The sequence below is a fragment of the Oncorhynchus mykiss genome, chromosome 6 (genome assembly GCF_013265735.2).
Source record: "Oncorhynchus mykiss isolate Arlee chromosome 6, USDA_OmykA_1.1, whole genome shotgun sequence".
NCBI lineage: Eukaryota > Metazoa > Chordata > Actinopteri > Salmoniformes > Salmonidae > Oncorhynchus > Oncorhynchus mykiss.
Genome location: NC_048570.1, coordinates 59,018,755 through 59,044,422, shown reverse-complemented (window position 1 = coordinate 59,044,422; position 25,668 = coordinate 59,018,755). Strand labels below are relative to the sequence as shown.

The 25,668-nt window shown below is 42.5% G+C and overlaps 1 protein-coding gene across 5 annotated transcripts in view; it reads left to right on the top strand.

Annotated features, from left to right (window-relative positions):
- The first annotated feature begins 3,665 nt into the window (after window positions 1-3,665).
- Window positions 3,666-25,668, top strand: part of LOC110526249 (dpy-19 like C-mannosyltransferase 3) — a 35,652-nt gene continuing 13,649 nt past the window's right edge. The window contains exons 1-10 of one of the 5 annotated variants that reach the window (XM_021607053.2): window positions 3,666-3,963; window positions 5,152-5,272; window positions 9,705-9,832; window positions 16,798-16,888; window positions 19,047-19,168; window positions 19,277-19,422; window positions 19,736-19,859; window positions 20,072-20,206; window positions 21,614-21,745; window positions 21,912-22,013. In XM_021607053.2, the coding sequence (XP_021462728.2) occupies window positions 5,161-5,272; window positions 9,705-9,832; window positions 16,798-16,888; window positions 19,047-19,168; window positions 19,277-19,422; window positions 19,736-19,859; window positions 20,072-20,206; window positions 21,614-21,745; window positions 21,912-22,013 (1,092 nt within the window). In that variant the 5' untranslated portion in view covers window positions 3,666-3,963; window positions 5,152-5,160. Of the gene's footprint in view, window positions 3,964-4,001; window positions 4,449-5,151; window positions 5,273-9,704; window positions 9,833-11,660; window positions 12,254-16,797; window positions 16,889-19,046; window positions 19,169-19,276; window positions 19,423-19,735; window positions 19,860-20,071; window positions 20,207-21,613; window positions 21,746-21,911; window positions 22,014-25,668 lie in introns of those variants that run through there. The other 4 variants (XM_021607052.2, XM_036980611.1, XM_036980610.1 and 1 more) reach the window with 4 other exon arrangements.

Sequence of the window (25,668 nt, the reverse complement as noted above, 5' to 3'; positions counted from 1 at the left end):
TTTTCATGTTCACATATAGGCAAATTCAATCCTGGGCTCACAGACAGTGTGGGGTATCCATACAATATTAAAATGCAGATGAGCAGAGCAAATTGATCTGGAATTGGAATCAATAAGGTAAGGAAAGCTTTTATTTTCTTCATATGGTTGTACTTCTCCCCTCGAAAGTGCTGTAACCCCGAGCTGCTAGCGTCGTGATAAGCAGAGGACGGATTCTCCTCATTGGGAATCAGAATGTCTGCTTCTATAATCCCTTCATTTTACATGAAACCCTGACCGCCTCTCAGAACAGCTAAGAAAAATAATTTCACCAACTCACTCGTTTACAAGATAAAGCTTTTACCTAAAGCTTTAATGTGCCCCGTGAAAGTGGAGATCAAGACACAATTGAAAAAAAAAGAAAGAAAGAAGGACTGGACTCACACTCAATTCAAGTGACTCTTAGGCCTTTACAGTTGTGTAACATTTAGATCCCAAGTTGCCAAGCTCTAAAAACCCTGTTTTCTGTTCAAGTAAGTAAAAAGAAGAAATCACTGAGAATTTTCTATCCCATGGCTTAAGAATTCCAATAGGGTCTTCTGGGAAAGATGGAGGCTTAACTTTAATAGGCCAAGGCCTCTCACTTTCAGTCTTGCTTCTTGAACTTCGCAGAGATGGCATGAGTGGGTTGGGGAATTGAGAGGAGAGGGAGCGGGGGAGAGAGTGTGCAACCTACTTTTCCTTTGTGCTTATCAAGAAATAAACCAAGACAAACAAGCACCTTCCATGAAAAAAAAGGATAGCCATTAAACATTTACGCTTTTCTTGCCCCATAATCCTATGCGTCTACAAGCGGCCTGCCAATTTATTTTCTTAAATCTCTTTGATAATCTTCAGCCCTTTCATGTCAGCAGCTGCACTTTCTATTTTTTCCATCTGGATGCCCAGAGATTTCTCTCTTGTCCTCTACAATGTCTGATATCTCAAAGAAATTCAATGGGGTCTCCACACAATGTAATGATTCAATTTTGACTTGTTTACTCCCCATCTTGGAGTGACAGAACTTGATCTTTAAAAATGTATATGACACAATAAATTATGGAGTGGTCATTATTTCCGATCGATGCAGTAATCATTGGGTAATAAAAGTATGAGATGTGTTCTAATGGAGACTTTCAGATTCAAATAACAACCAGGTCAAAGAATAGTCTATGCACTGTCCTGGTGTTTATGGGGAATTCATTTCCACCTACGGTAATGTATTCATTTTGAGTATGATAAAGATGACGTGCAATTGAATTAACTATTTTCATTAGGAAACTGGTACAGTATTGAATAATAACTACCCAACAAAAATGTACAAATATCATACCGAAAACCTTGCTCTTTGTAACCCACAAATCAATGTTTAAAAAATGACATTGTGTGTGTGTGTGCGCGTGCGTGCGTTCTCTACATAATTATGACATTGTTAAAGCACCTAAAATTTAAAAAACATGCTCGCCCTGTACATTTAAAAAATATATATATAATAGTAGAGATTTATTGCGTTTTTCATAAATAATTACTATCAGCATATGCATCACAACCATAAACATACAAGTATTTACCACTATTATTGTCACATGTACAATATTAACACGTATAGTACCAGTCAAAAGTTTGGACATTCCAGAGTTTTTATTTATTTCTTTTACTATTTTCTACATTGTAGAATAATAGTGAAGACATCACAAATATGAAATAACACATATGGAATCATGTAGTAACCAAAAAGTGGTTTACAAATCAAAATACATTTGAGATTTGAGATTTTTCAAAGTAGCCACCCTTTGCCCTGATGACAGCTTTGCACTCTCTTCGCATTCTCTCAACCAGCATCCTGAGGTAGTCACTTGGAATGCATTTCAATTAACAGGTGCACCTTGTTTAAAGTTCATTTGTGGAATTTATTTTCTTAATGCATTTGAGTTAATCAGTCAAGTCTATATTATGGCAAGAACAGCTCAAATAAGCAAAGAGAAACGACAGCCCGTCATTACTTTAAGACATGAAGGTAGGTCAATCTGGAAAATTTCAAGAACTTATAAAGTTTCTTCAAGTGCAGCCTAAAAAACCATCCAGCGCTATGATGAAACTGGCTCTCATGAGGACCGCCATAGGAAAGAAGACCCAGAGTTACCTCTGCTGCAGAGGACAAGTTCATTAGAGTTACCAGCCTCAGAAATCGCAGCCAAAATAAATGCTTCACAGAGTCCAAGTAACAGACACATCTCAATGTCAACTGTTCAGAGACTGAGTGAATCAGGCCTTCATGGTCAAATTGCTGCAAAGAAACCACTACTAAAGGACACCAATAAGAAGAAGAGACTTGCTTGGACCAAGAAACACAACCTACTGTATAGACTGGTGGAAATCTGTCCTTTGGTCTGATGAGTGCAAATGTGAGATTTTTGGTTCCAACCGCCATGTCTTTGTGAGATGCAGAGTAGGTGAACGGATTATCTCCGTATGTGTGGTTTCCACCTTGAAGCACGAGGAGGAGGTGTGATGGTGTGGGGGTGCTTCGCTGGTGACACTGTCTGTGATTTATTTCAAATTCAAGGCACACTTAACCAGCAGGTCTTCCACAGCAACAGGACAATGACCCAACACACATCCAGGCTGTGTAAGGTCTACAGTGGTTGCTAAACTACAAGTTTTTAGATTATGCTGTAGAATTTAGAGGTAATTTGTGGTTTAGTACAGTACCCTGCGTCACTGCTTCATTGCTCCAGACCAGCGCAAAGGAGAGTTAGAGCACTGATTATGCTTTTAGGTCCCAAGGCGCTAATGTGTCTCTAACATTGAATGGGCAACATAAACCAAATAGAAACTGATAATTGTGCACAACTTCAAAATGTAATTTAATTTAACTGAATGATGAGGATGAAGAAGGTGATTGAATTTAGAACAATAGTGTAAAAATTGCTATTCCTCTGTCCTGCACACGCACACCCTGAAAAATACACTTGTTTTGTTGTTTCTACTCATCAGTATTACTTTCTAAAACTGTTGTTACACTAAGGTTTTTATTCTTAAGAGAAACAAAAATGTTCAATTATATTCCATGATATTCTTAAGATATATCTGTTGACTAAATATAAGCAAGTGATCTCTACTAAATAATTAAGTCGATGGCCTCACACGACCTCAACCAAATTGAGATGGTTTGGGATGAGTCGGACCACATAGTGAAGGAAAAGCAGTCAACAAGTGCTCAGCATATGTGGGAACTCCTTCAAGACAGTTGGAAAAGCATTCCAGGTGAAGCTGGTTGAGGGTATGCCAAGAGTGTGCAAAGCAGTCATCAAAGCAAAGGGTGGATACTTTGAAGAATTACAAATATAAAATATATTTAGATTTGTTTAACACTTTTTTGGTAACTACATGATTCCATATGTGTTATATAATATTTCTGATGTCTTCACTATTATTCTACAATGTAGAAAATAGTAAAAATAAAGAAAACCCCTTGAATGAATAGGTGTCACCAAACTTCCCCGGAAGCTGATAGTGGTGGTGGTACATTTTATACATCCAGAATGTAGCCTAAGTGTTTACAATTGTGTGAGTTGCTGTCTTTCTATAATTGATGATGACATTCAGGATAATAATAAGCAATTCGACGTGTGGCGCTGTGCTATTGTGTGTTCTATGAGTCGATTTTTGTAGGACCAGAATTATTCATATTCATTTATTTATTAATTTATACATTAAAAAGTATCAGTTTTTCATCTCTGCATATTAACCAAATATCATTTTTTTCTCGTGGTGGGTGGCATAGAAGGCGCGGGGTCTGAAAATGTGCTACATTGTTTCAAGCCTTTACACGACTGAACTAGAGACTCTACGCATGTATCGAGTGTCGGTGGGAGGGAGAGAGGAGAAACCTTTGGACATCCGATAAGGGATTGCAAGCGCTGTCGAGGGTGAGGCATAAATGTATGAACAAGTGTAATCAAATCATTTTTTGTTGCTATCAAAAACGACATTCACTATCGACCGAGCATGAAACCGATACTGAGGCTGTCCATTCGAAGAGACCGAGATTAGCGAGTGATGCGTTCTGATATTTCATGACATTCTAGCAGCGGCGTGAGTAGGAAATGCCGCTGCAACCCAGGCCTGTGTGATGAATGAAAACAGCGAATGAATGAAAAGCAAGAGACAATTGTGTAGTTTGTTTGCGGTTTTTTCATGGGTTACCACAAAAAAAAAATGTGTTTGTGTTTAGTTGTTTTTCTTTTTGCAAAACTGTAATGGTAGCATAGGATGATGGAGACGCGACACACTTTCGATAGACAGTCAGTCACTATTTGATGACATCAGGGGACACGTTGATGTGCAGTCTGTCCCATGAGGTAACGGTGAAAACATTGCTCTTTGCTGTTCAAATGAAGTCAATGGCACCTATACAATGACACATGGTAAATACGAAAGATGCTTTGCATTATACTGTTCGTGTCCATTATGATTCCAATTCCTTAACCTATATAGGATGTAATACAATGGGACAATAGCCAACTGATGGAGGCACATACCGCCTCAGTCAAGCAGCATCACACTTGGATGTTGTTTTAACTGGTCATTTTCTAAATGTGTGTGAATGGATGGTTACTTCTTATGCATTTAAATGTACTTTCTACTCTCTCTCGTGTGTGTGTCTGTAAATTGTTAAACACTTACTGTGTACCCATGTTTGTCCTCTGTGTGCCTCTTTGTTTGCTGAAGTCCATACTTTTGAGTAAAATGTTAATCAAATACAACTACAGCCTTGTTTCCTTGTTGAGATTCAATTGGCAGGTGTGCATTCGCGCTGAGTTGCCATCTTAGAGCAACAGCAATGAGGAAACAGTCTGTGATTTGTATTTGATTAACGGTTTATTAAAAAGTATGGATTTCAGCAAACAAAGAAAGGCATTCAACAGCAGAGGATATGCATAGGTACACGGTAAGGGTTTAACAGTGAAACATGTTTATGAATCGGCGCATATCGATTAGAGAATCGGAGTCAGAAAAATCTAGTCTGCTCTCAACTCAGTGGAGGAGTTGAGGTCCTTGGCAGGGTGTGTGTGTGTGTGTAGGTCCCTATCTTGTGTGGAAGACTAATAGCTGCCCCTCCTTTTTCAGTGAGCCACCATGACTGCCCTTAGGCAGAGGAAGGGCAGCAAAGGAAGTAAGGAGCCTGGTCCAGAGGTCCTGAACCAGAGGTTCTACCCTTCAGCAGAGCCCCTAGAGAGGACTTCAGACGGTTAGTGTCATGCTCAGTATTCACATCAACATATTGGACCAATCCCTGTGTGACAGCCGCACCGCGTGTTACACAGTAAAAAATAAACTGCTTTACAGATAGCACATATGCACCTTAACGCTCACTTTAAACAATACGTAATGGAGTTAAAAACATACAATGAGCTCACTCCACATCTATCTTGAAATGTTCGCGGATGGAGCCATCCAATTGGTATTTGGGTGGCTCAACCCATTGGAGCGTTGTCAAGAAGGACGGTTTAGAAGGGGTGAGTGCGGGTGAGTGTAGGGATGGGTACTGAAACCTGGTATTAAACGGGGCCCCTTACCGTGTACCTTATGAAAGACTATAGTATCGATAAGCTCTGACATTATTGGTTCTGCTTTCGGTACTGGAGAAATTTAAGAAGATACATTTCCTGTTTATTATTGCTACGTAAACGTTATCTTACACATTTTATCTCATCAACCATTTCTAATTTGCAATAAGATTAAGACATTTGTTTATGAGGCATTTTCGCTATTCCCAATCCAGAAGAGAGATCTCTCTCTCACAGACTACAGCACGCGCACACACACACCAGAAAGACCCTGCTCTTAATTAGTGACGATGTCCAAAAGTGTGGTTACTCTTCACCAGAGTCGATGCTGACAATGCTCGTTGCAACAATACTTTTTTGCTTGTAAGGGCGGAAACACGAGCAATCTTTCCAAACATCTATCGAAAGTGCATCGTGTACAGGCAGAGAAATGCACACTTTTCGACTGCCTAGCTCGTAGTTCATCTCTCGTTGCCCGATCTACGTTAGGTATGTATGCTAGCAGCCTAGAGCCCACACACATAGTTAACTAGATTATGCGAACATGGGTTCGTGATCAGAAGGAACCATTAGACAGCTGATTGAATTTATGAACGTTAAAGTTGCAGCTACAATGAACCAAACCACTCCTCCCTCTAATACCACTGGTCCAAGCCAAAGACAAGCCCAAAGCCCCTTCACGCTGGCAGCTAGTGGGAGGATGACTGAGGAGAGGGTGAATGAGTGCCACCTAGACATGATCAAGTTCTTAGTGAAAAGCCTACACCCCTTTTCAACAGTGGAGTCCAAGGGCTTTAGGGAACAGTCTGTCGGTTTATATTGAGTTGTATTTCTTTTTAGGATATAGTAGTGTAAAAGGGTTGTATGTTAGTCCCATCACTCAACAATACAATACACAACAACACAATAATTCAACACATGAAAACTATCTTTTTCTTTTACTGTAGAGAGATGAGCAATGCACTCAACCCCAAATATACCCCTCCCTCCAGGAGTTACCTCAGTGACACGTTAATTCTTACCTGGTATGAGCTGAAGGATGTGCCGAAGCTGGCCATCACATCAGAAGGGTAGACCAGCCTCTGTCAGGACCACTTTCTCACTGTTACAGTACACTACACAAGCCAGGGCAGTGTAAAACAGAAGGTCCTCCACACCAGGGCATTGTACAAATCGCAAACTGGTGAAGTAGTGACAGAGGAGATCTCAGACATTCTGGATGAGTTTGTGGTAGAGCCAAGCAAGATTGTAGCTTTGACTGTTGATAATGCTGGCAATATGGATGTTGCCATCAAGAGGCTATACTTTCTAACAATAGGATGCTTTGCACACACATTGAATCTGGCAGCACAGAACATCTACAAAGTGACTTCCATCGATAAATGGGCAGCTCGAATCAGAGCAGTGGTCGTGTGGTTCAAGAGATCCTCAATGTCCAAAACAGCAGCTCCTTGGTAAGAAGCCAGTTCAATCTATTAAAGTATTATTTTGAAATTCCCACATTTAACAATTTAATTCAATATCCAAGTGTGCGGTAATGAAATGTATGTTGTTTTTTGTTGTTGTTTCAGGCCTTCCGCAGCACGCACTCATCCTTGATGTCAAGTCCAGATGGAACTCTATCTAATGATAGAGAGATTCATGGAGCAGTATCCAGCGATCCACGCAGCAGCCTTGGACCCACGACTGCAAAAGGCAATGACCAAGGACAACCTGGACCGTCTGAAGGACGAGGACTTCCATAAGGCTGAGGAGTTTGTCCAGCTCATGAGAATCCTCTATACATCCACACTGTGTGTGTGACATGTGAAAAGAATGCCACCTCTGGACAGATCATACCCATCCTCGAAAAACTTGAAGAGCAATTCACTGTGAAGCGTGAAGATACAACGTTTGTGGCAACCATCAAAGAGAAGGTGTGGGAGAACCTCCCAGAGCGCTATCAGGATGAGGACATTCAAGCCTTCCTGCATGAGGCCACATCAATGGACCCCAGATTTAAAGGGAGGTCGTTGAGTGACGCCACCTGGGGCAGGCTGAGGAAGGCATCTGTTGAGGCCAAAGTGACAAGGAGCAACACCAGGGCTGTCAGAGGAGCCGGAGCAGTCACACAGAGCACCTGCAACAGGAGGAGGAGTGAAGGAGAGGAAATGGAGGAGACCTCCATTGTACAAAACAAGGAGTGCCTTGGAGGAGCTGTTCTCACAGGAGGACAGGGAGTTGAGGTTGACGATCCAACAGGACACCTCGTCCCTCAACCTCAGCGAGCGTGTTGACCTAGAGGTGGAGCTCTACGAAGGCCTGCCTCCCGTTCCCATGGCTGAAGATCCTGTGATGTGGTGGTGGGAGAAGAGAGCTACTCTGCCCCTCCTCACAAACATTGCAACAAGCTACCTCTGTGCTCAAGCCTCCTCCACCCCTAGCGAGAGTGTATTTTCGACTGCAGGGAACACAATGAGCCAGGAGAGGTCCCGACTTCTGCCAGAGAAGGCAAATATGTTGATCTTTCTCCAGAAGAACTGCTAAGAACTGTTAGTCATTTTGCAGCCCACCTGCATGCCCCACCCGTGTTGCTCTAAACCACTGTATTTTCTTTTGCAGGAAAATATTTTTTATCTAATTTGCTTTACATTTCCATCATCACAACATTAGTCTATAATAGTGATTTGTTCAAAACATTGCGGTTTCTTTTGCTGTAAAAAAAAAAAAAAATCTTATTCATTTTACATTTCATAAAATAAAGCAAAACAATGTTAATTCTGTTCTTAATTTGTTTAGTTTTTCTCCCCGTAAGAAATAACAAAAATAACCAATAAGAATACCGTTAAAGTACCGGATCGATAAGCGGTATCGGTAAGAGTAGTAATACCGTTAAAATCTTAGCGATACCCATCCCTCGGTGAGTGTAATGGAGTTAAGAGTGTACCGTAAACTCACTCTGCAGCTAGCTTGAAATGTTGCGGACGAAGCCATCCAATTGGTACCTTTTTTAGGGGGCGCAACCCATTTGAATGTTGTCAAGGAGGGTGGTCACGTGTTGCGTAGCCGTGGATCACTGGTTCGAGCCCAGTATGGGGCAGTCAGACAGTGGAGGAAGCTACGCTGTTAGCAGCACAATGACCCCAGTCACATATACACACTAGCGATACACATAATCTAGAAATGAGGACGTGACCCTTTGCTTTTTGTTTTCTTATATCCCGTACATAACTTTATTGCGGAAATACAATCTTGCCGTTTGATATCATCGTTTCTCTATGTTGAATGCATGCTTCATAGTTGTACGTGGTAACAGTCACTTGTATACTTAACTCCATCTAACTTTTAATTTAACCATTTATGAGCAAACAGTAAAAGTTCTATATAATGTCTTGTTTACTGCCGTGTCTCTCGTCACCGGGGCCATGTCTGCGCATCATGGATGCCGGCTGTGTTCTGGTAAAGGAGGTCCGAGCGGAATTCCGACGCTGAAGTATGTTTCTGGAGGGGCGTTGGGAAATGCCACCCCTCTATTCACCGCAGAGGAACATTTTTTTTCCCCCTTGACGTGTTAAAATAGCAAAGTACCTTTTCATTAATTGATTTTTTTGTTGTTGCGTACGGCTAACGCTAAAATAACTATGTATTTAACATCTGATCAGTACATTCCCACTTTATATCATGATGATGTGAATTGAAAGTGAATGGCGCTGGCCACTCTGTCAAACCGCTTCTTTTCAGGTGACGTATGTACGTTCTGTTCCTGCACCTTAGATCTGTTTGTTTTTTAAAAGTTGAGACATTAGGACAGTCTGTTTTTTTTTTCATTTCAATTAATTAATCAATGTTGTCTTTATTAAAGCACTTTGGTTTATTTTCTCTAGTCATAATTTGTATTTTGCACATTTGATAAATAAAACCCCTACATTTTCTTTTTGCACCCTATCTCAGTATCTCTTGTTTCCTCCTTGGTCATCCCTAACATCCTGTTAGGCATGGTGTCACATTGGTCAACGTAAGATGCTTATAGTTGCCTCATAATGCATACATATGAGAACCTTGTTTAGCCAAAAGATTCATAGGCTATCAATGGAGACATGAATATTGTTTTGTGTTATATTATTCTCTCTTCAGGCGTATGGACATGGAGGACAGTGCTGTGGGTTGCCATAGGTTGGACTGTGGGAATTAGTCTTGGCATGCTGTCATGCATCTATGTGGCTACGCTCCATGAAAATGACCTGTGGTTTTCCAACATTAAGGTGAGAATCCCCACAGATGACCTCACTGTATCACCATTGTTACTTGACTGTCCTGCACCCCACCCCTCGTCAATTTCACATGTTGGAATCATGTCGTCAAGTTGTTGGCAATAATGAATAGGGTATAGAAAGGAAGAGATCTTGATTACGTGTAACTAGTATGACATATCGTGAGTTATGATCTATTTCCTTTGTTGGATTTCCTGAAGTCATAAACACCTCAAGGTGAAACAGACGGATTGGTTCTCCACGTCTTTCTAAACAGATTGTTTTTCAGCTCTTTTATAACCAAAGTCCTGAAATTCAAGCCAGCGGTTGTTACCGAATCCACCCTGAGCCTTCCAGAACAGTTAAAAAGAACATGTGATTCAGCCCAAAGATATTATATCATGTTCAGTCTGACGTGAAGTGCCTTTCCTGTAGTCTGGGACGTCATTAAATGGACCACATTTTGAGCTTCTTGTCAGGCCTCCCTCCTCAATAATTCCCGGGTGTTGATTTTGTCAGGAGCAGTGGTAGTTGATAGTTGTTTTTTTCCCCTCACGGTGCTGTGTTTTCTCTTTGAGAGTCCAGGTGTATACCTCCCACACAAATGCACAGCACAACTCGGCCCACTCATCCAGGTTGTGAATAATTTGCGAGTGTGTCATGGATATCAAAGCTCACACCTAATTGAGCTAACCTGCGTGGATGCACATATTTGATTCTATTCTGTTTCTTTGTCTTTGTGTTGTGTTTTTTTCCCCCCTTCTCTGCCTCTGTCTCTCTGTGAACGTAGAGAAGGTAGACAGATGTTCTCATTTATAATAAATGCGGGTAACTTTACAGAGCTGGCAGTAGCGACTCCCCTGTATTCAAACTCTGTGTGTTTATTTAACACAGTGTTCAAGAGGGTGACATCACTGCACATTGTGAGCCTAGCAGTTTCCCAGAAAAGTGTGTGTGTGTGTGTGTGTGTGATGCCTGATGCCTGTTAATGCAATTCTAGTCGTGGTTTTCTAAGAGATTTTAAATCCACACTGTGGAAAAAGCAACAACACTGAACAGTGGTATCCTATGACTACCGGTACTACCTTATATGATTCATGCTTTAGTTCTGACTTCGGGTAGAGATGACCATGACTGGAATAAGCAATGCTCTCCTTATGTTTCATCAGCTATCCTCAGGAACAATGTCTCTTGACTGAATCAAGTGGGGACTGAGTGCAGCAAAACATGCTGAATATGAATTTCCTTGTCTTGGAGTCAGTGGTGATTGTTTGTTGCAGTTAATCTATTGTGACTTGAGGGCTGCACGGGAGAATGCCGGTCATGTCTGCTCTGTTTTGGGAGTCTGCTTGTTTTGAAAGAGACCGAATTGAATGATTCCATATTGTTTTCAAGCACCGTCCGCATGTTGGGTCTGTTTTGGCTCAGCGTTGACTGAATGTTACAGTAGCGTGTCTGAAAGGCAGACATGTCTCTTAGTTATTTCCTATGGGACATCGCTGTTCACAGAGAAGCAGCTGCATCCGGGCCTACTAAATTCACCCCGTGTTAAGTCATGTCCATGACAGTTATAGCACCTACCGACACTTATTTCTGACCACTTCTCTCGCTCACTCCACTTTTAGAACTACTTAAGCGGTCTGACATATGGTTTTCCAAACGATGTTCCAGGCTTTTTGTCTATGGCTTTTTCCTCTCTCTCTCTCTTTTTTAATAGATGTGCCGAGAGGTCACCAGTTGTGGTTGTGAGTTGATTCGCCTTCCCTATCCGGCGATTTCAGTTGTCTTCCAGAACACTGACCGAGCTGGTCCCTGTTTGCTTCAGATTGTTTTGCTTTTAAAGCCTTTTTTAATGGCCTTGTAAAACCAATGTGATTGCTTTCTTTTCTTTTTTTCCATCAACTGGTTATTAGACTGAGATTGGGCAGTTAAAAAAGATCGACTGGGAAAACAGAAACGGAGTGAGGGGCCAGTTTTTGTTTTTTTCAGACTGTTTGCTGGACCATGAGAGGAGTGAGCTTGGAAGTAAGCCATGGTCACATGGAGAGGTTCTAATCATGACTCCGCCTGGGTACTTTCTCATCAGTGAGTGACTGCTGGATGTTAGAAGCAAGACCTGCATGAGCAACCCTGCATCCAGACATGGAAATACGCAAGAGAGGACCGAGCAAGCTGGAGCGTTCCTGGGACATCTCTCAATATGATATGTCTGCTGAAAGTTGTGTTGAAGCACGTGGGGGTTTAAGGGTCAGTGAAAGGGAAGACTCTGGGAGAGATTCCCAGAATTGGTACCGTCTGAGCATTCCACCTCTGTGGCCTTGGCAGACTGTTGTTATGGCAGCAGGGTTGGTTTTGGCTGTGCTAACTGGGCTGGCTCATGCCTGGTGTGTTTACTCTTTACACGAGAACCTTCTGTGGTTCTCTCACCTCAAGGTAAGCTGTGCTCTGCTAATGTCAAGAATCAAATCAAATGTATTGGTCACATATACATGTCTAGCAGATGTTATGGCTGGTGTAGTGAAATGCTTGTGCTTCTAGCTCCGACAGTCCAAGTAATATCTAACAAGTAATATCTAATAGTTTCACAACATATTCCAAAAAACACGCACATCTAAGTAAGGAATGGATTAAGAATATGTACATATATGTCAGAGCAGCACTGGACTAAGATACAGTGGCATAGTATAGAATACAGTATTTACATATGAGATGGGTGATGCAATATTTAAATACAATTAAAGTGACTAAGATACTGTAGAATGCAAGATACGGAAACATTATTAAAATGGCTAGTATTTAATTTCCTTAAAGTGGCCAGTGATTCCTAATCTATGTCTATAGGCAGCAGCCTCTGATGTGCTGGAGATGGCTGTTTAACAGTCAGTGGTGTAGTATACAATACAATACAGTATAAACAGTTGAAGTCAGAAGTGAGGTTTCGGGTAGCCTTCCACAAGCTTCCCACAATAAGTTGGGAGAATTTTGTCTGATTCCTCCTGACAGAGCTGGTGTAACTGAGTCAGGTTTGTAGGCCTCCTTGCTCACACATGCTTTTTCAGTTTTGCCCACACATTTTCTATGGGATTGAGGTCAGGGCTTTGTGATGGCCACTCCAATACCCTGACTTTGCTGTCCTTAAGCCATTTTGACACAACTTTGGAAGTATGCTTGGGGTCATTGTCCATTTGGAAGACCCATTTGCGACCAAGCTTTAACTTCCTGACTGATGTCTTGAGATGTTGCTTCAATATATCCACACAATTTTCCTCCCTCATGAAGCCATCTATTTTGTGAAGTGCACCAGTCCCTCCTGCAGCAGAGCACACCCCCATAACGATGGTCATGATGGCCAAACAGTTCTATTTTTGTTTCATCCGACCAGAGGACATTTCTCCAAAAAGTACGATCTTTGTCCCTGTGTGCAGTTACAAACCGTAGTCTGGTTTTTTTATGGCGGTTTTGGAGCAGTGGCTTCTTCCTTGCTGAGTGGCCTTTCAGGTTATGTTGATATAGGACTCATTTTACTGTGGATATAGATACTTGTGTACCCGTTTCCTCCAGCATCTTCACAATGTCCTTTGCTGTTGTTCTGGGAATGATTTGCACTTTTCGCACCAAAGTACGTTCATCTCTAGGAGACAGAACGCGTCTCCTTCCTGAGCGGTATGACGGCTGCGTGGTCACATGGTGTTTATACTTGCATACTATTGTTTGTACAGATGAATGTGGTATCTTCAGGTGTTTGGAAATTGCTCCCAAGGGTGAACCAGACTTGTGGAGGTCTACAAATTTTTGGGGCTGATTTCCTTTGATTTCCCCATGATGTCAAGCAAAGAGGCACTGAGTTTGAAGGTAGGCCTTGAAATATATCCACAGGTACACCTCCAATAGGCTAATTGACATCACTTGAGTCAATCAGAAGCTTCTTAAGCCATGACATAATTTTCTGGAATTTTCCAAGCTGTTTAAAGGCACAGTCAACTTATTTTATGTAAACTTCTGTCCCACTGGAATTGTGATAGAGTGAATTATAAGTGAAATAATATGTCTGAAAAGAATAGTTGGAAAAATTACTTGTCTCATGCGCAAAGTAGATGTCCTAACCTACTTGCCAAAACTATAGTTTGTTAATAAGAAATTTGTGGAATGGTTGAAAAAAGGGTTTTAATGACTGTAATTGTATGTAAACTTCCGACTTCAACTGTACAATGAGATGGGTGATGCAGTATGTAAACACAGTTTAAAAGTGACTAAGATACCATAAAATAGTTTGGAGCAGGGATGCACGATATATTGGTGAACATATCAGAATCGGCCGATATTAGCTAAAAATGACAACATCGGCATTGGCCCGATGTCTAGTTTAACGATGTCTAGTTTAATTTTGCGGTACACGTTCAACACAGCATTCCTGACCTAGCCCACAATGTCTGCCTTGTGGATCGAGCAGTCAACAAGTCGAGCAGTCATTTGAAAGAGTAACTCAAAGGCGAAATCCATTAACGCCAAGATAATGGAATTCATTGCCCTTGACAATCAACCGTTCTCTGTCGTGGGCGATGGTGGTTTCGCAGCGGTACACACTACCAAGTGTGCTATTTTTCAGATGTTGCCCTACAGGAGTTGCACAGTAATAGTGTCACTGCTATTAGCTTCACGACTGACATTTGGACCAGCGAGATCAAACCCATGAGCATGCTGAGTCTGACAGCACAATGGATCGTCGAGGATTTCGTACTGAGGAAAGTCGTATTGCATGCTCATGAATGTACTGGTTGTCATACCGCTGCTGCCATTTCAATGGCATTTGAGAACATGTGTGAAACCTGAACACACCAGCTAGGTCCATTCAAACAACTGACTCGAGAAATAAGCTCCTCAACTGTGCCTGCAGCAGACGTGATGCCCTCTGTCATGGCTTTGAAACGCCTGCTCAACAAAACGGCTGACACAGGCTGTGAGTAAGCGATTTGGTGGTATTCTCTCTTTACTGTGTCACCACCCTGCTTTATGCTATGTTACTTCGATGCAGACAGGAAACATGGTTTACGTGAAATGTTACATACACAGTTGAACGAGATGGAAACGGACACAGTGACAGTGCGCACCAAGGAAGAGAGGCCACGGACAGACAGAGCTGAAACTTTACTGCTTGACATGTATGATGAAATCCTGGTTGAGAATGAAATGACTGAACTAATGAACAATGAAACAGCACAGCAAGTAAGTGAAAGTAGGTTTTGATTATGTTTTACTGGTAATGGGGACATATGTAAATCCCAACAAAATCACTTTTTGGTGTGTGTGTAACTGTTTATTTAACTTGGCAAGTCAGTTAAGAACAAATTCTTATTTACAATGATGGCCTACCCCAGCCAAACCCAGACTACACTGGGCCAATTGTGCACCGGCCTATGTCTTCCAATCACGGCCGGGTGTGATATAACCTGGATTCGATCCAGGGACTGTATTGACGCCTCTTGCACTGCGATGCAGTGTCCGTGTGTATGTTTTAACTATTTAACTGTACTAGAATGCTTAAAAGGCCGCTAAAATTAAAAATATTGGTTATCGTATCGTGGTTTTTTTTGTCAAGGAAAATATTGGATATCTGTATTGGACAAAAATGTAATATCACTAGTGCATCACAAGTGTGGAGTGCAGTTTACACATATGAGATGAGTAATGATTAATGCTAGATACGGAAACATTATTAAAGTGTCTAGTGATCCATTTCTAAAAATGGCCAGTGTCTATGTCTATAGGCAGCCGCCTCTGATGTGCTAGTGATGGCTGTTAAGCAGTCTGATGGCCTTGAGATGGAAGCTGTTTCTCAGTCTCTCAGTCCCAGCTTTGATGCACCTGTACTGACCTCGCCTTCTGGATGATAGCGGGGTGAACAGGCAGTGGCTCGGGTGGTTGATGTCCTTGATGATCTTTTTGGCCTTCCTATGGCATCGGGTGCTGTAGGTGTCCTGGAGGGTGGGAGGTTTGCCCCCGGTAATGCGTTGGGCAGACCACACCATCCTCTGGGGAGCTTTGCGGTTGTGGGCGGTGCAGTTGCCGTACCAGGCGGTGATACAGCCCGACAGGATGCTCTCAATTGTGCATCTGTAAATATTTTGGGGGTTTTAGGTGTTAAGACAAATGTATTCAGCCTCCTGAGGTTGAAAAGGCGCTGTTGCTCCTTCTTCACCACACTGTCTGTGTGGGTGGACCATTTCAGTTTGTCAGTGTTGTGTACGCCGAGGAACTTGAAGCTTTCCACCTTCTCCACTGTGGTCCCATCGATGTGGATAGGGGGGTGCTCCCTCTGCTGTTTCCTGAAGTCCACGATCATCTCCTTAGTTTTGTTGACGTTGAGTGAGTAGTTATTTTCCTGGCACCAGACTCCCAGAGCCCTCACCTCCTCCCTGTAGGCTGTCTCATCATTGTTGGTAATTAAGCATACTACTGTTGTGTCATCTGCAAACTTGATGATTGAGTTGGAGGCGTGCTTGGCCACGCAGTCATGGGTGAACAGGGAGTACAGGAGGGAGCACGAGTGTTGAGGATCAGGGAAGAAGCATGTGGGGACAACAGACTGGGATAGGGAGAGATTGAATATACAGTGGGGCAAAAACGTAGCGTCATACCCAAGAAGACTCAAGGCTGTAATCGCTGCCAAAGGTGCTTCAACAAAGTACTGAGTAAAGGGTCTGAATACTTATGCACATGTGATATTTCAGTTTAGAAAATGTATACATTTGCACAAAAACATGTTTTTGCTTTGTCATTATGGGGTGTAGATTGTTGAGGGGAAAAAAATATTTAATCAATTTTAGAATAAGGCTGTAACGTAACAAAATGTGGAAAAATTCAATGGGTCTGAGTACTTTCAATGCACTGTACCGGTTGTTCATATGGAGAACTCATCTTTGTTTTTTGTCTGGTTTTTATGTTTTGTAAATGTATTTTCATCTCTACTTATATTTCAGGAAGTTGAGCGTGAAATCTCCTTTCGGACAGAATGTGGCCTGTACTACTCGTACTATAAACAGATGTTGAGAGCTCCCTCCATACAGCAAGGTATGGTACAATGACAATCTACTCACAGTAGATATAGGCTAGCCCCCCTACTCCCACAATCCCATCAGGTTATTCTACTAGTCATCTCAGGGGAAAGAGCACAGAGGCTACTGAGAATCATAACCTTTTATGGCCACAAGTGCTCTTTCAGAACTCAATGCCCTGGAAATGAGCCCATTCACTTTTAAAACATTTCCTTCTCTTGTAAACTCTGGACAGTCATCTTTTCGCCCTCATTAAATAAATGTATTTGAATTATGCAAGCATTTGCCAAAAGAGAGGTCCTTAAAAATAGCGAGACAGAGGGCATTGAAATACCCCTCGGTCCACTTGTCTGTCTGGTTGTGTCCCTTCATCATTATGTAATGAGGGAGGTATTTGACCAATGGCTTGTTATGTAACCATGGTAACAAAGCTAGTTAAAAGGGAGACAATGAAGAAAATAAAAAAAACTATGGCATTGTAAGTGACCTGTCATACTTGATCTTTTAACAGCACCTCTCAGGATGGGTGCTGTTGTATTTATGCATGGATATAGCGCAGTCATTTTGCCTGGCTCTAATCAAAGGCCTGGAGCGAAACCTCAGATCTTTTGTTGCTATTTTCGAGGTACTGTTTGCCCATACCAAACGTGATTCAATAACGCTCTAGCCCAGCAGACTGGAAACATGATCACACTTTGTTTACATGATTCCATCTGCCCAAGTTAGCGTGATCTTATCCCGGCATCACAACTCAGCAGAGTTAATATGAGATCAGAGTGATGTCACCGTTTTTTCAAAATTGTCACGCAAATGTGGAATTAGTATCTCACACCCTATAACTCTGGAGAAGTTAGTCTGTTTAGGTTGAATGAGTGGCTGTATTACTCTATATACTGAAAGTGGACCAGTCACAGAAAGTTTAAAGTAAGTGTCCAGGGAAAATCTCACTTTTTAAAAGTTAAAGACCGTTTACATTTTTGTATTTTTTTTAAGCTTGCTATTTCCTCATAAAGGATGATGACATCCTCCTGAGGAGGATGAGCTGGCCAATCAGTTGTCTATTCGCGTTAATATTTTTAATGACCGGTTACTCGCCTACACAATAAAGTAGTGAGGAAGAGGAGGAGCTCCGCTGGCCGTTCGTGTCTGGAAGTAATTTAGCCATTCATTGTAGCCATTGGCACTCTGTAGTTGCAGTTTTCTCTAGTTTTCTCGTGTCAATTAACTTTTTACATTCCTGGATTACTCATTATACCAATAAAGTCAGATTTAATCAACAAATACGATAGTCAGTTTAAAAAAGGTTAAGGGTGTAAGACTGTGTACATATCTGGCTGCGTTGGCAAAATCACTACATATCCCAACGAGTTAAGCAGGGAGAGGCTGCCCATTGTCACAGTTCCACGACCAGTCAGAAACATCCAGCTAACCCTATGCCAATGATGCCAGTGGATCTCAAAACTGAACTTGGATCCGTGTTAAGTAGCAATGATATCCTTCGCCACCATTGTCTTACAACACAACAGATTGCTCGAACCAGTCAACAAAACCATTTTTAAAAAAAAATCTAGTTTCTTTCCAGCGAATTTCTTAGTTACATGATTGTACGTCTAACTAACAAAGAAGTTTTAAAGTTGTAGCGTAGTTCAGCTAGTTTAGCCAGGGAAAACCGGGGCAAACGAGCTCGGGGCAAGATATACTGTAGCTGGGCGCCCATGTGCACTAGGCTAATTCAGAGCACAGATTGTAGTTTTTATGCCATTATATCAGGAAAAAAAGTTTGAACATTTCAGAGACTGAAACGAATACATCAGATGACAAATATTTAACTGGAGCGAGTCGATACCCAATCCTGAAATCAGCTATCGCTGCCAATAGTAAAACAAGGCTTAAAATGACATTTGATTGAACCTGAATCTAGAAAATTAATGGTGAAGTCGATTCCGGACGCGTTTAGGCTCCTCCTCCTCACCGCTCTGTTCTGTTGTTGTTGTTCACCTAAACCATTCCAACACAGAAAAAAAACTGCCTTTTAACACACATGATTACCAGTTTTTGGAAGGAGAACTATTTCACTTATATTGTAATTAATTATAGGTCATAATTCATAGAAATCTGGAAACATGGGACAGTTACCTTAAGAAAGAACCTTATTTCTGTCTGTATGTGATCAGGTCTTTCAGAGCTCATCAATGATAATGCCACTGAATCCAAGAGAACCATCAACCTCCTGCGACGCATGAACATCTATCAGGAGGTGTTTCTAGGTGTTCTCTATAGGATTCTACCCATACAGGTAACACAGAGAGCCCACGTCTACTAACCAGGCATTTCAAATAATAATGGAGATGATTGATGAGATGATTGGTCATTATTTCATGGTGTGTGTGTGTGTTTGTTTCAGGCCTACCTGGAGCCAGTGTATTTCTATATCTACACAGTGTTTTCCCTCCAAGCGGTGTATGTCATAGCCCTGTTCATCACCAGCTGGCTGCTCAGTGGTTCCTGGCTAGCAGGGGCTCTCACTGGAGTCTGGTACATCCTCAACAGGTATACATCTCACCATGCACACCCAACTAATGATTCATTGTAAGGCTAAACGTATTGGCCTGGTCCCAGATCTGTTGGTGCTTTTGCCTACTTCATTGTCAAGCTAAACATGACACACGTCCATAAGGACTTGGCAAGAGAGCAGAAACAGACTGGCATACAGTTTATACAATTGTAGCTACTGGACAAACTTGATGACCTACTGCAAGCTGTCACAAGTCCAATCCTAAAATTCCCCCTTCAACCTAAGATCTGAATGGACATTTTAAATGGTGGTGGTCTTGAGTGTTCCATGTGTGTGATTGTGTTCCAGAGTGGACACAACGCGGGTGGAGTTCACCATCTCGCTCAGGGAGAACTGGTCCCTGCCCTTCTTCGCCCTCCAGATAGCTGCCATCACTTGCTACCTGAGGCCTCACCTCAAACCCATCCAGCAGGTAGACACTCGCCTAGCAGAGGACACCATCATCTCCTCTGTTCTCTACACGCATACAATTAGACCAGAATAGGAGAATGAAGAGAACATCTGTGGAAATAGACAATGAATCACTATCGAATGAAGTGTCTAATCTTAGAAGTTGTTTTGAGGTCAAGTGGCTGATTTCTAATGGGATCTGTGTTCTTCTGTCCACTCCTTTCCTGTGAGCAGAAGGTGGTGTTGTGGCTGATGTTCCTGGCCACGTTGTGTTTCTGCCTCACCTGGCAGTTTAATCAGTTCATCCTGCTGGTTCAGGCTCTCATCATCTTCACCCTGGACTGTCTGGACCTCATCTCCACAGAACAGGTCTGTGACATCATTCCTCTCTCATCATGCACATTACTATCACAGCATTCAGCCAAACATATGTTGCATTATTTTGTTCCTAGGCCGAGATTCAATCCGTCACAGATTTAAGGACCTGTGCATGATGTTAGAGCGATCACGTTCGCTGTGGATGGCAGCTCAAGCAATCAAGGCTTGAGGGTTAAGAGTTGAGCCGGGATCTGCACATGAAGCTAGGTTCAGGGTTTTGGTTCAAATACAATTTTATTTGTCACATGCGCCAACTACCACAGGCATAGATTTTTCTGTGAAATGCTGATTTGTGAGGCCTTTCCCTACAGTGCAGAGTAATAGTATACTGGTACCGAGTCATTGTACTGGTACCGAGTCATTGTGCAGGGGTACGAGGTAATTGAGGTAATATGTACATGTAGATAGGGGTCAAAGGGACTAGGTTATCAGGGTAGATCAAAAGTAGTAGTAGCAGACATTAACCATAGTAGCAGCAGGGTATGTGAAAGTGTGTCTATCTGTGAGTGTGTCGTCAATATGTGTGAGCGTATGTAGTGTGTGTGTGTGTGTGTGTGTGTGTGTTGGACTGTCAGTGTACTGTGTGGGTAGAGTCCAGTGTGCAAGCGATTCAGTGATTTGCGGATAGAAGCTGTTCAGGAGCCTTTTGGTCTTTGACTTGGCGCTCCGGTACCGCTTGCCATGCGGTAGCAGAGAAAACAGTCTATGTCTTGACAATTTTTGGGGCCTTTCACCGCCTGGTACAGAGGTCCTGGATGGCACACAGCTCAGCCCTAGTGATGTACTGGGCCTGACACACTACCCTCTGTAGCGCGGATGCCAAGCAGTTGCCATACCAGGCGGTGATGCAGCCAGTCGAGATGCTGTCGTGGTGCAGCTGTAGAACTTTTTGAGGATCTGAGGGCCCATGCCAAATCTTTGAGGCTAGAGTTACAGTTGAGGTTAGTGTTTGTAGTTTGGGTTGAGGGTTGAGGGTAACAGTTGAGCCAGGATGTGGACATGAAGCTAAGGTTAGCGTTTTAGTTAGCTTCATGTCCACATCCTGGCTCAACCCTAACTAAAACGCTAACCTTAGCTTCACGTCCACATACTGGCTCGACCCTAAGGTTAGCGTTTTAGTTAGGGTTGAGCCAGGATGTGGACATGAAGCTAAGGTTAGCGTTTTAGTTAGGGTTGAGCCAGGATGTGGACATGAAGCTAAGTTTAGCGTTTTAGTTAGGGTCGAGCCAGGATGAGGACTTTGTAGCTCAGTGGGTAAACCAGGGTGCTCGTAACGCCAGGGGTAGTGGGTTCTATTCCCAGGACCACCCATACGTAAAATGTATGCTCATATGAGCATACACACATCGCTTTGGATAAAAGAGCCTGCTAAATGACATTACCGGTACCTCTCTCCAGGTGACCTGCCTGTACCTAGTCCAGGTAAGCAGCCTGCTGTCCGTGTGGCTGCTGCAGTTCTGTAACTCCATGATCCTAGGCTCTCTGGCTCTCAGCTTCATTGTGGCCGCTCTCTTTGTCAAGCACTTCCAGGTGAGCCCAAGCACATACTGTATGTTCCTCTTCAAATCCCAGGGATTTGACTGGTTTATTTTACAGTCTTGGTATAGAGTAAGTGCAACATCTGTGGTCATGATGCACTGATATGCTGTTTGTGTTTTTGAAAGCTCTTTGTCTTTTTGCCTTGTGTTCCATGGAGAGAGGGCTGAAGACAGGTGGTCTCACAGCGCGGCTGGGAAAGCTGCTCCTTCACACCGTCCTCGTCCTTGCACTAACATTCACTATTAATTATTTAGCCAAGGTGAGCCCTGAGACTTGTACTACATCCTGCTCCTCTTGTCACCAGGAATTAATAACAAGTCATCTATGTGTGTTATGGGCTGTGGAGAAGCCAGGAGAAAGGCACACAGGAATCCGTAGGACATCGTGAAAACATTTACAGTACCAGTCAAAAGTTTGGACACGCCTACTCATTCAAAGGGTTTTCTTTGTTTTTTCTACATTGTAGAATAATAATGAAGACATCAAAACTATGAAATAACACATTTGGACTCATGTAGTAACCAAAAAAGACCAATCAAAATATATTTCAGATTCTTCAAAGTAGCCACCCTTTGCAATGATGACAGCTTTACACACTCTTAACATTCTGTCAACCAGCTTCACCTGGAATTAGTTTCCAACAGTCTTGAAGGACTTCCCACATAGGCTGCTTTTCCTTCACTCTGCGGTCCAACTCATCCCAAACCGTCTCATTTGGGTTGAGGTCAGGTGATTGTGGAGGCCAGGTCATCTGATGCAGCACTCCATCACTCTCCTTCTTGGTAAAATAGCCGTTACACAGGCTGGAGGTATGTTGGGTCATTGTCCTGTTGTAAAGTAAATGATAGTCCCACTAAGCACAAACCTGATGGGATGGCGTATCACTGCAGAATATTGTGGGAGCCATACTGGTTAAGTCACTGACAGTGTCACCATCAAAGCACCACCACACCGTCACACCTCTTCCTCCATGCTTCACAGTGGGAACCACACATGCGGAGATCATCCATTCTCCTGCTCTGCGTCTCGCAAAGACACGGCGGTTGGAACCAAAAATCTCACATTTGGATACATCAGACCAAAGGACAGATTTCCACCGGTCTAATGTCCATTGCTCGTGTTTCTTGGTCCAAGCAAGTCTCTTCTTCTTCTTGGTGTCCTTTAGTAGGGGTTTCTTTGCAGCAATTTGACCATGAAGGCCTGATTCACACAGTCTCTGAACAGTTGATATTGAGATGTGTCTGTTACTTGAACTCTGAAGCATTTATTTGGGCTGCATTTTCTGGTAACTCTAATGAACTTACCTTCTGCAGCAGAGGTAACTCTGTCTTCCTTTCCTGTGGCGGTCCTCACGAGAGCCAGTTCCGTCATATTGCTTGATGGTTTTTGCAACTGCACTTGAAGAAACTTTCAAAGTTCTTGAAATGTTCCATATTGATTGACCTTCATGTCTTCAGGTAATGATGGATTGTCGTTTCTCTTTGCTTTATTTTAGCTGTTCTTGCCATATTATGGACTTGGTCTTTTACCAAATAGGTCTATCTTCTGTATACCACCCCTACCTTGTCACAACACAACTGATTGTCTCAAACGCATTAAGAAGGAAAGAAATTCCCCAAATTAACAAGGCACATATGTTAATTTAAATGCATTCCAGGTGCATCTGGAATGCATCTCATGAAGCTGGTTGAGAGAATGCCAAGAGTGTGCAAAGCTGTCATCAGTGCAAAGGGTGGCTACTTTGAGGAATCTCAAATATATTTTGATTTGTTTTAACACTTTTTTGGTTACTGCATGATTCGATATGTGTTATTTAGTGATGCACCGATATGACATTTTTGTCCAATAGCGATGTCCAATATTTTCCTTGCAAAAAAAAAACCTGATAGTTAAAATAATAGCGGCCTTTTAAGCATTCTAGGACAGTTAAATAGTTAACACACACACATGGACACAGTGGTCTAAGGCACTGCATCTCAGTGCAAGAGGCATCACAACAGTCCCTGGTCCGAATCCAGGCTGTATCACATCTGGCCGTGATTGGGAGTCCCATAGGGTGGTGCACAATTGGCCCAGCGTCGTCTGGGTTTGGCCGGGGTAGGCCGTCATTGTAAATAAGAATTTGTTCTTAACTGACTTGCCAAGTTACATAAAGGTTACACACACACCACACTGACCAGAAATTTAAAAAATGGCATTTACGTATGTCCCCATTACCAATAAAACATAATCAAAACCTACAGTATTTTTCGCCGCGACTTGGAGACTCAGGGATATCCTTGTCTCATCGCGCGACTAGCGACTCCTGTGGCGGGCAGGCGCAGTGCACGCTGACCAGGTCACCAGGTGTACGTTCGGTGTTTCCTTCGACACATTGGTGCTGCTGGCTTCCGGGTTGGATGGGTATTGTGTCAAGAAGCAGTGCGGCTTGGTTGGGTTGTGTTTCGGAGGACGCATGGCTCTCGACCTTCGTACTCTCCCGAGTCCGAATGGGAGTTGCAGCGACGAGACAACTACTACCATTGGATACCACAAAATTGGGGAGAAAAGGGGTGAAAAAAAATAAAACTACAGTATTTATTTCACTTACTTTTTGTGCTTTTTTGTTGTTCATTTGTTTAGTCGTTGCATTCTCAACCAGGATTTCATCATACATGTCAAGCAGTAAAGTTTCAGCTCTGTCTGTCCGTGGCCTCTCTTCCTTGGTGCGCACTGTCACTGTGTCCGTTTCCATCTCGTTCAACTGTGTATGTAACATTTCACGTAAACCCTGTGTTCTTGTCTGCATCGAAGTAGCGGTCCTTGTACATAGCACCGAGCATGGTGGCAACATAGTAAAGAGAGAATACCACCAAATCGCTTGCTCACATCCTGTGTCGCCAGTTTTGTTGAGCAGGCGTTTCAATGCCATGACAGAGGGTATCACGTCTGCTGCAGGCGCAGTTGATGAGCTTATTTCTCGAGTCAGTTGTTCAAATGGAGCTAGCTGGTGTGTTCAGGTTTCCAGGTTTCAAACATGTTCTCAAATGCTATTGAAATGGCAGCAGCGGTATGACAACCAGCACATTCATGAGCATGCAATACGACTTTCCTCAGTACGAAATCCTCGACAACCACTGTGATGTCAGACTCCGCATGCTCATGTGGCTGATATCGCTGGTCCAAATGTCAGTCGTGAAGCTAATAGCAGTGACGCTATTACTGTGTAACTTCGGTAGGGCAACATCTAAAAAAATAGCGCACTTGTTAACGTTAGTGTGAAAGCCAACATCACCCACGACAGAGAACGGTTGATTGTCAAGGGCAATGAATTCCTTTATCTTGGCGTTAATGGATTTCGCCTTTGAGTTGTCTCTCTGAAATGTTCTTACTCTTTCACATGACTGCTCGACTTGTTGACTGCTCGATCCACAAGGCAGACATTGTGGGCTAGGTGTTGCAAGTGTAGCGCAAAATTTTACGTGGCATCATGTACCTACGTTTTCTAGGTATGCATGTCAGCTTTGACATCGGCGTTGGAATAGACATTGAGCCGACGTTGGCATTTTTAGCTAATATCGTCCGATTCCGATATATCTTCACTGGTATATCGTGCATCCCTGGTGTTTCTTTTTCGTGATTTTGACGTCTTCACTGTTATTCTACAATGTAGAAAATAGTAAAAACAAAGAAAAACCCTCGAATGAGAAGGTGTGTTCAAACTTTTGACGGGTACTGTATTTCCAGCTGTTTCAAAATGCAGCATGCAACGGAAACCTACATGGGAATAACTATGTGTCTGTCATGTACATTACGTTAACTTGCATCTAAGGAATGTTTTTTTTATTTTTTTTATGTCTGGCTGTTTCATGTTGACTCAGACATGCATAACCTGACCTTTTGTCTATTTTCCTTGTGTGTCTTCATGTTTGTAC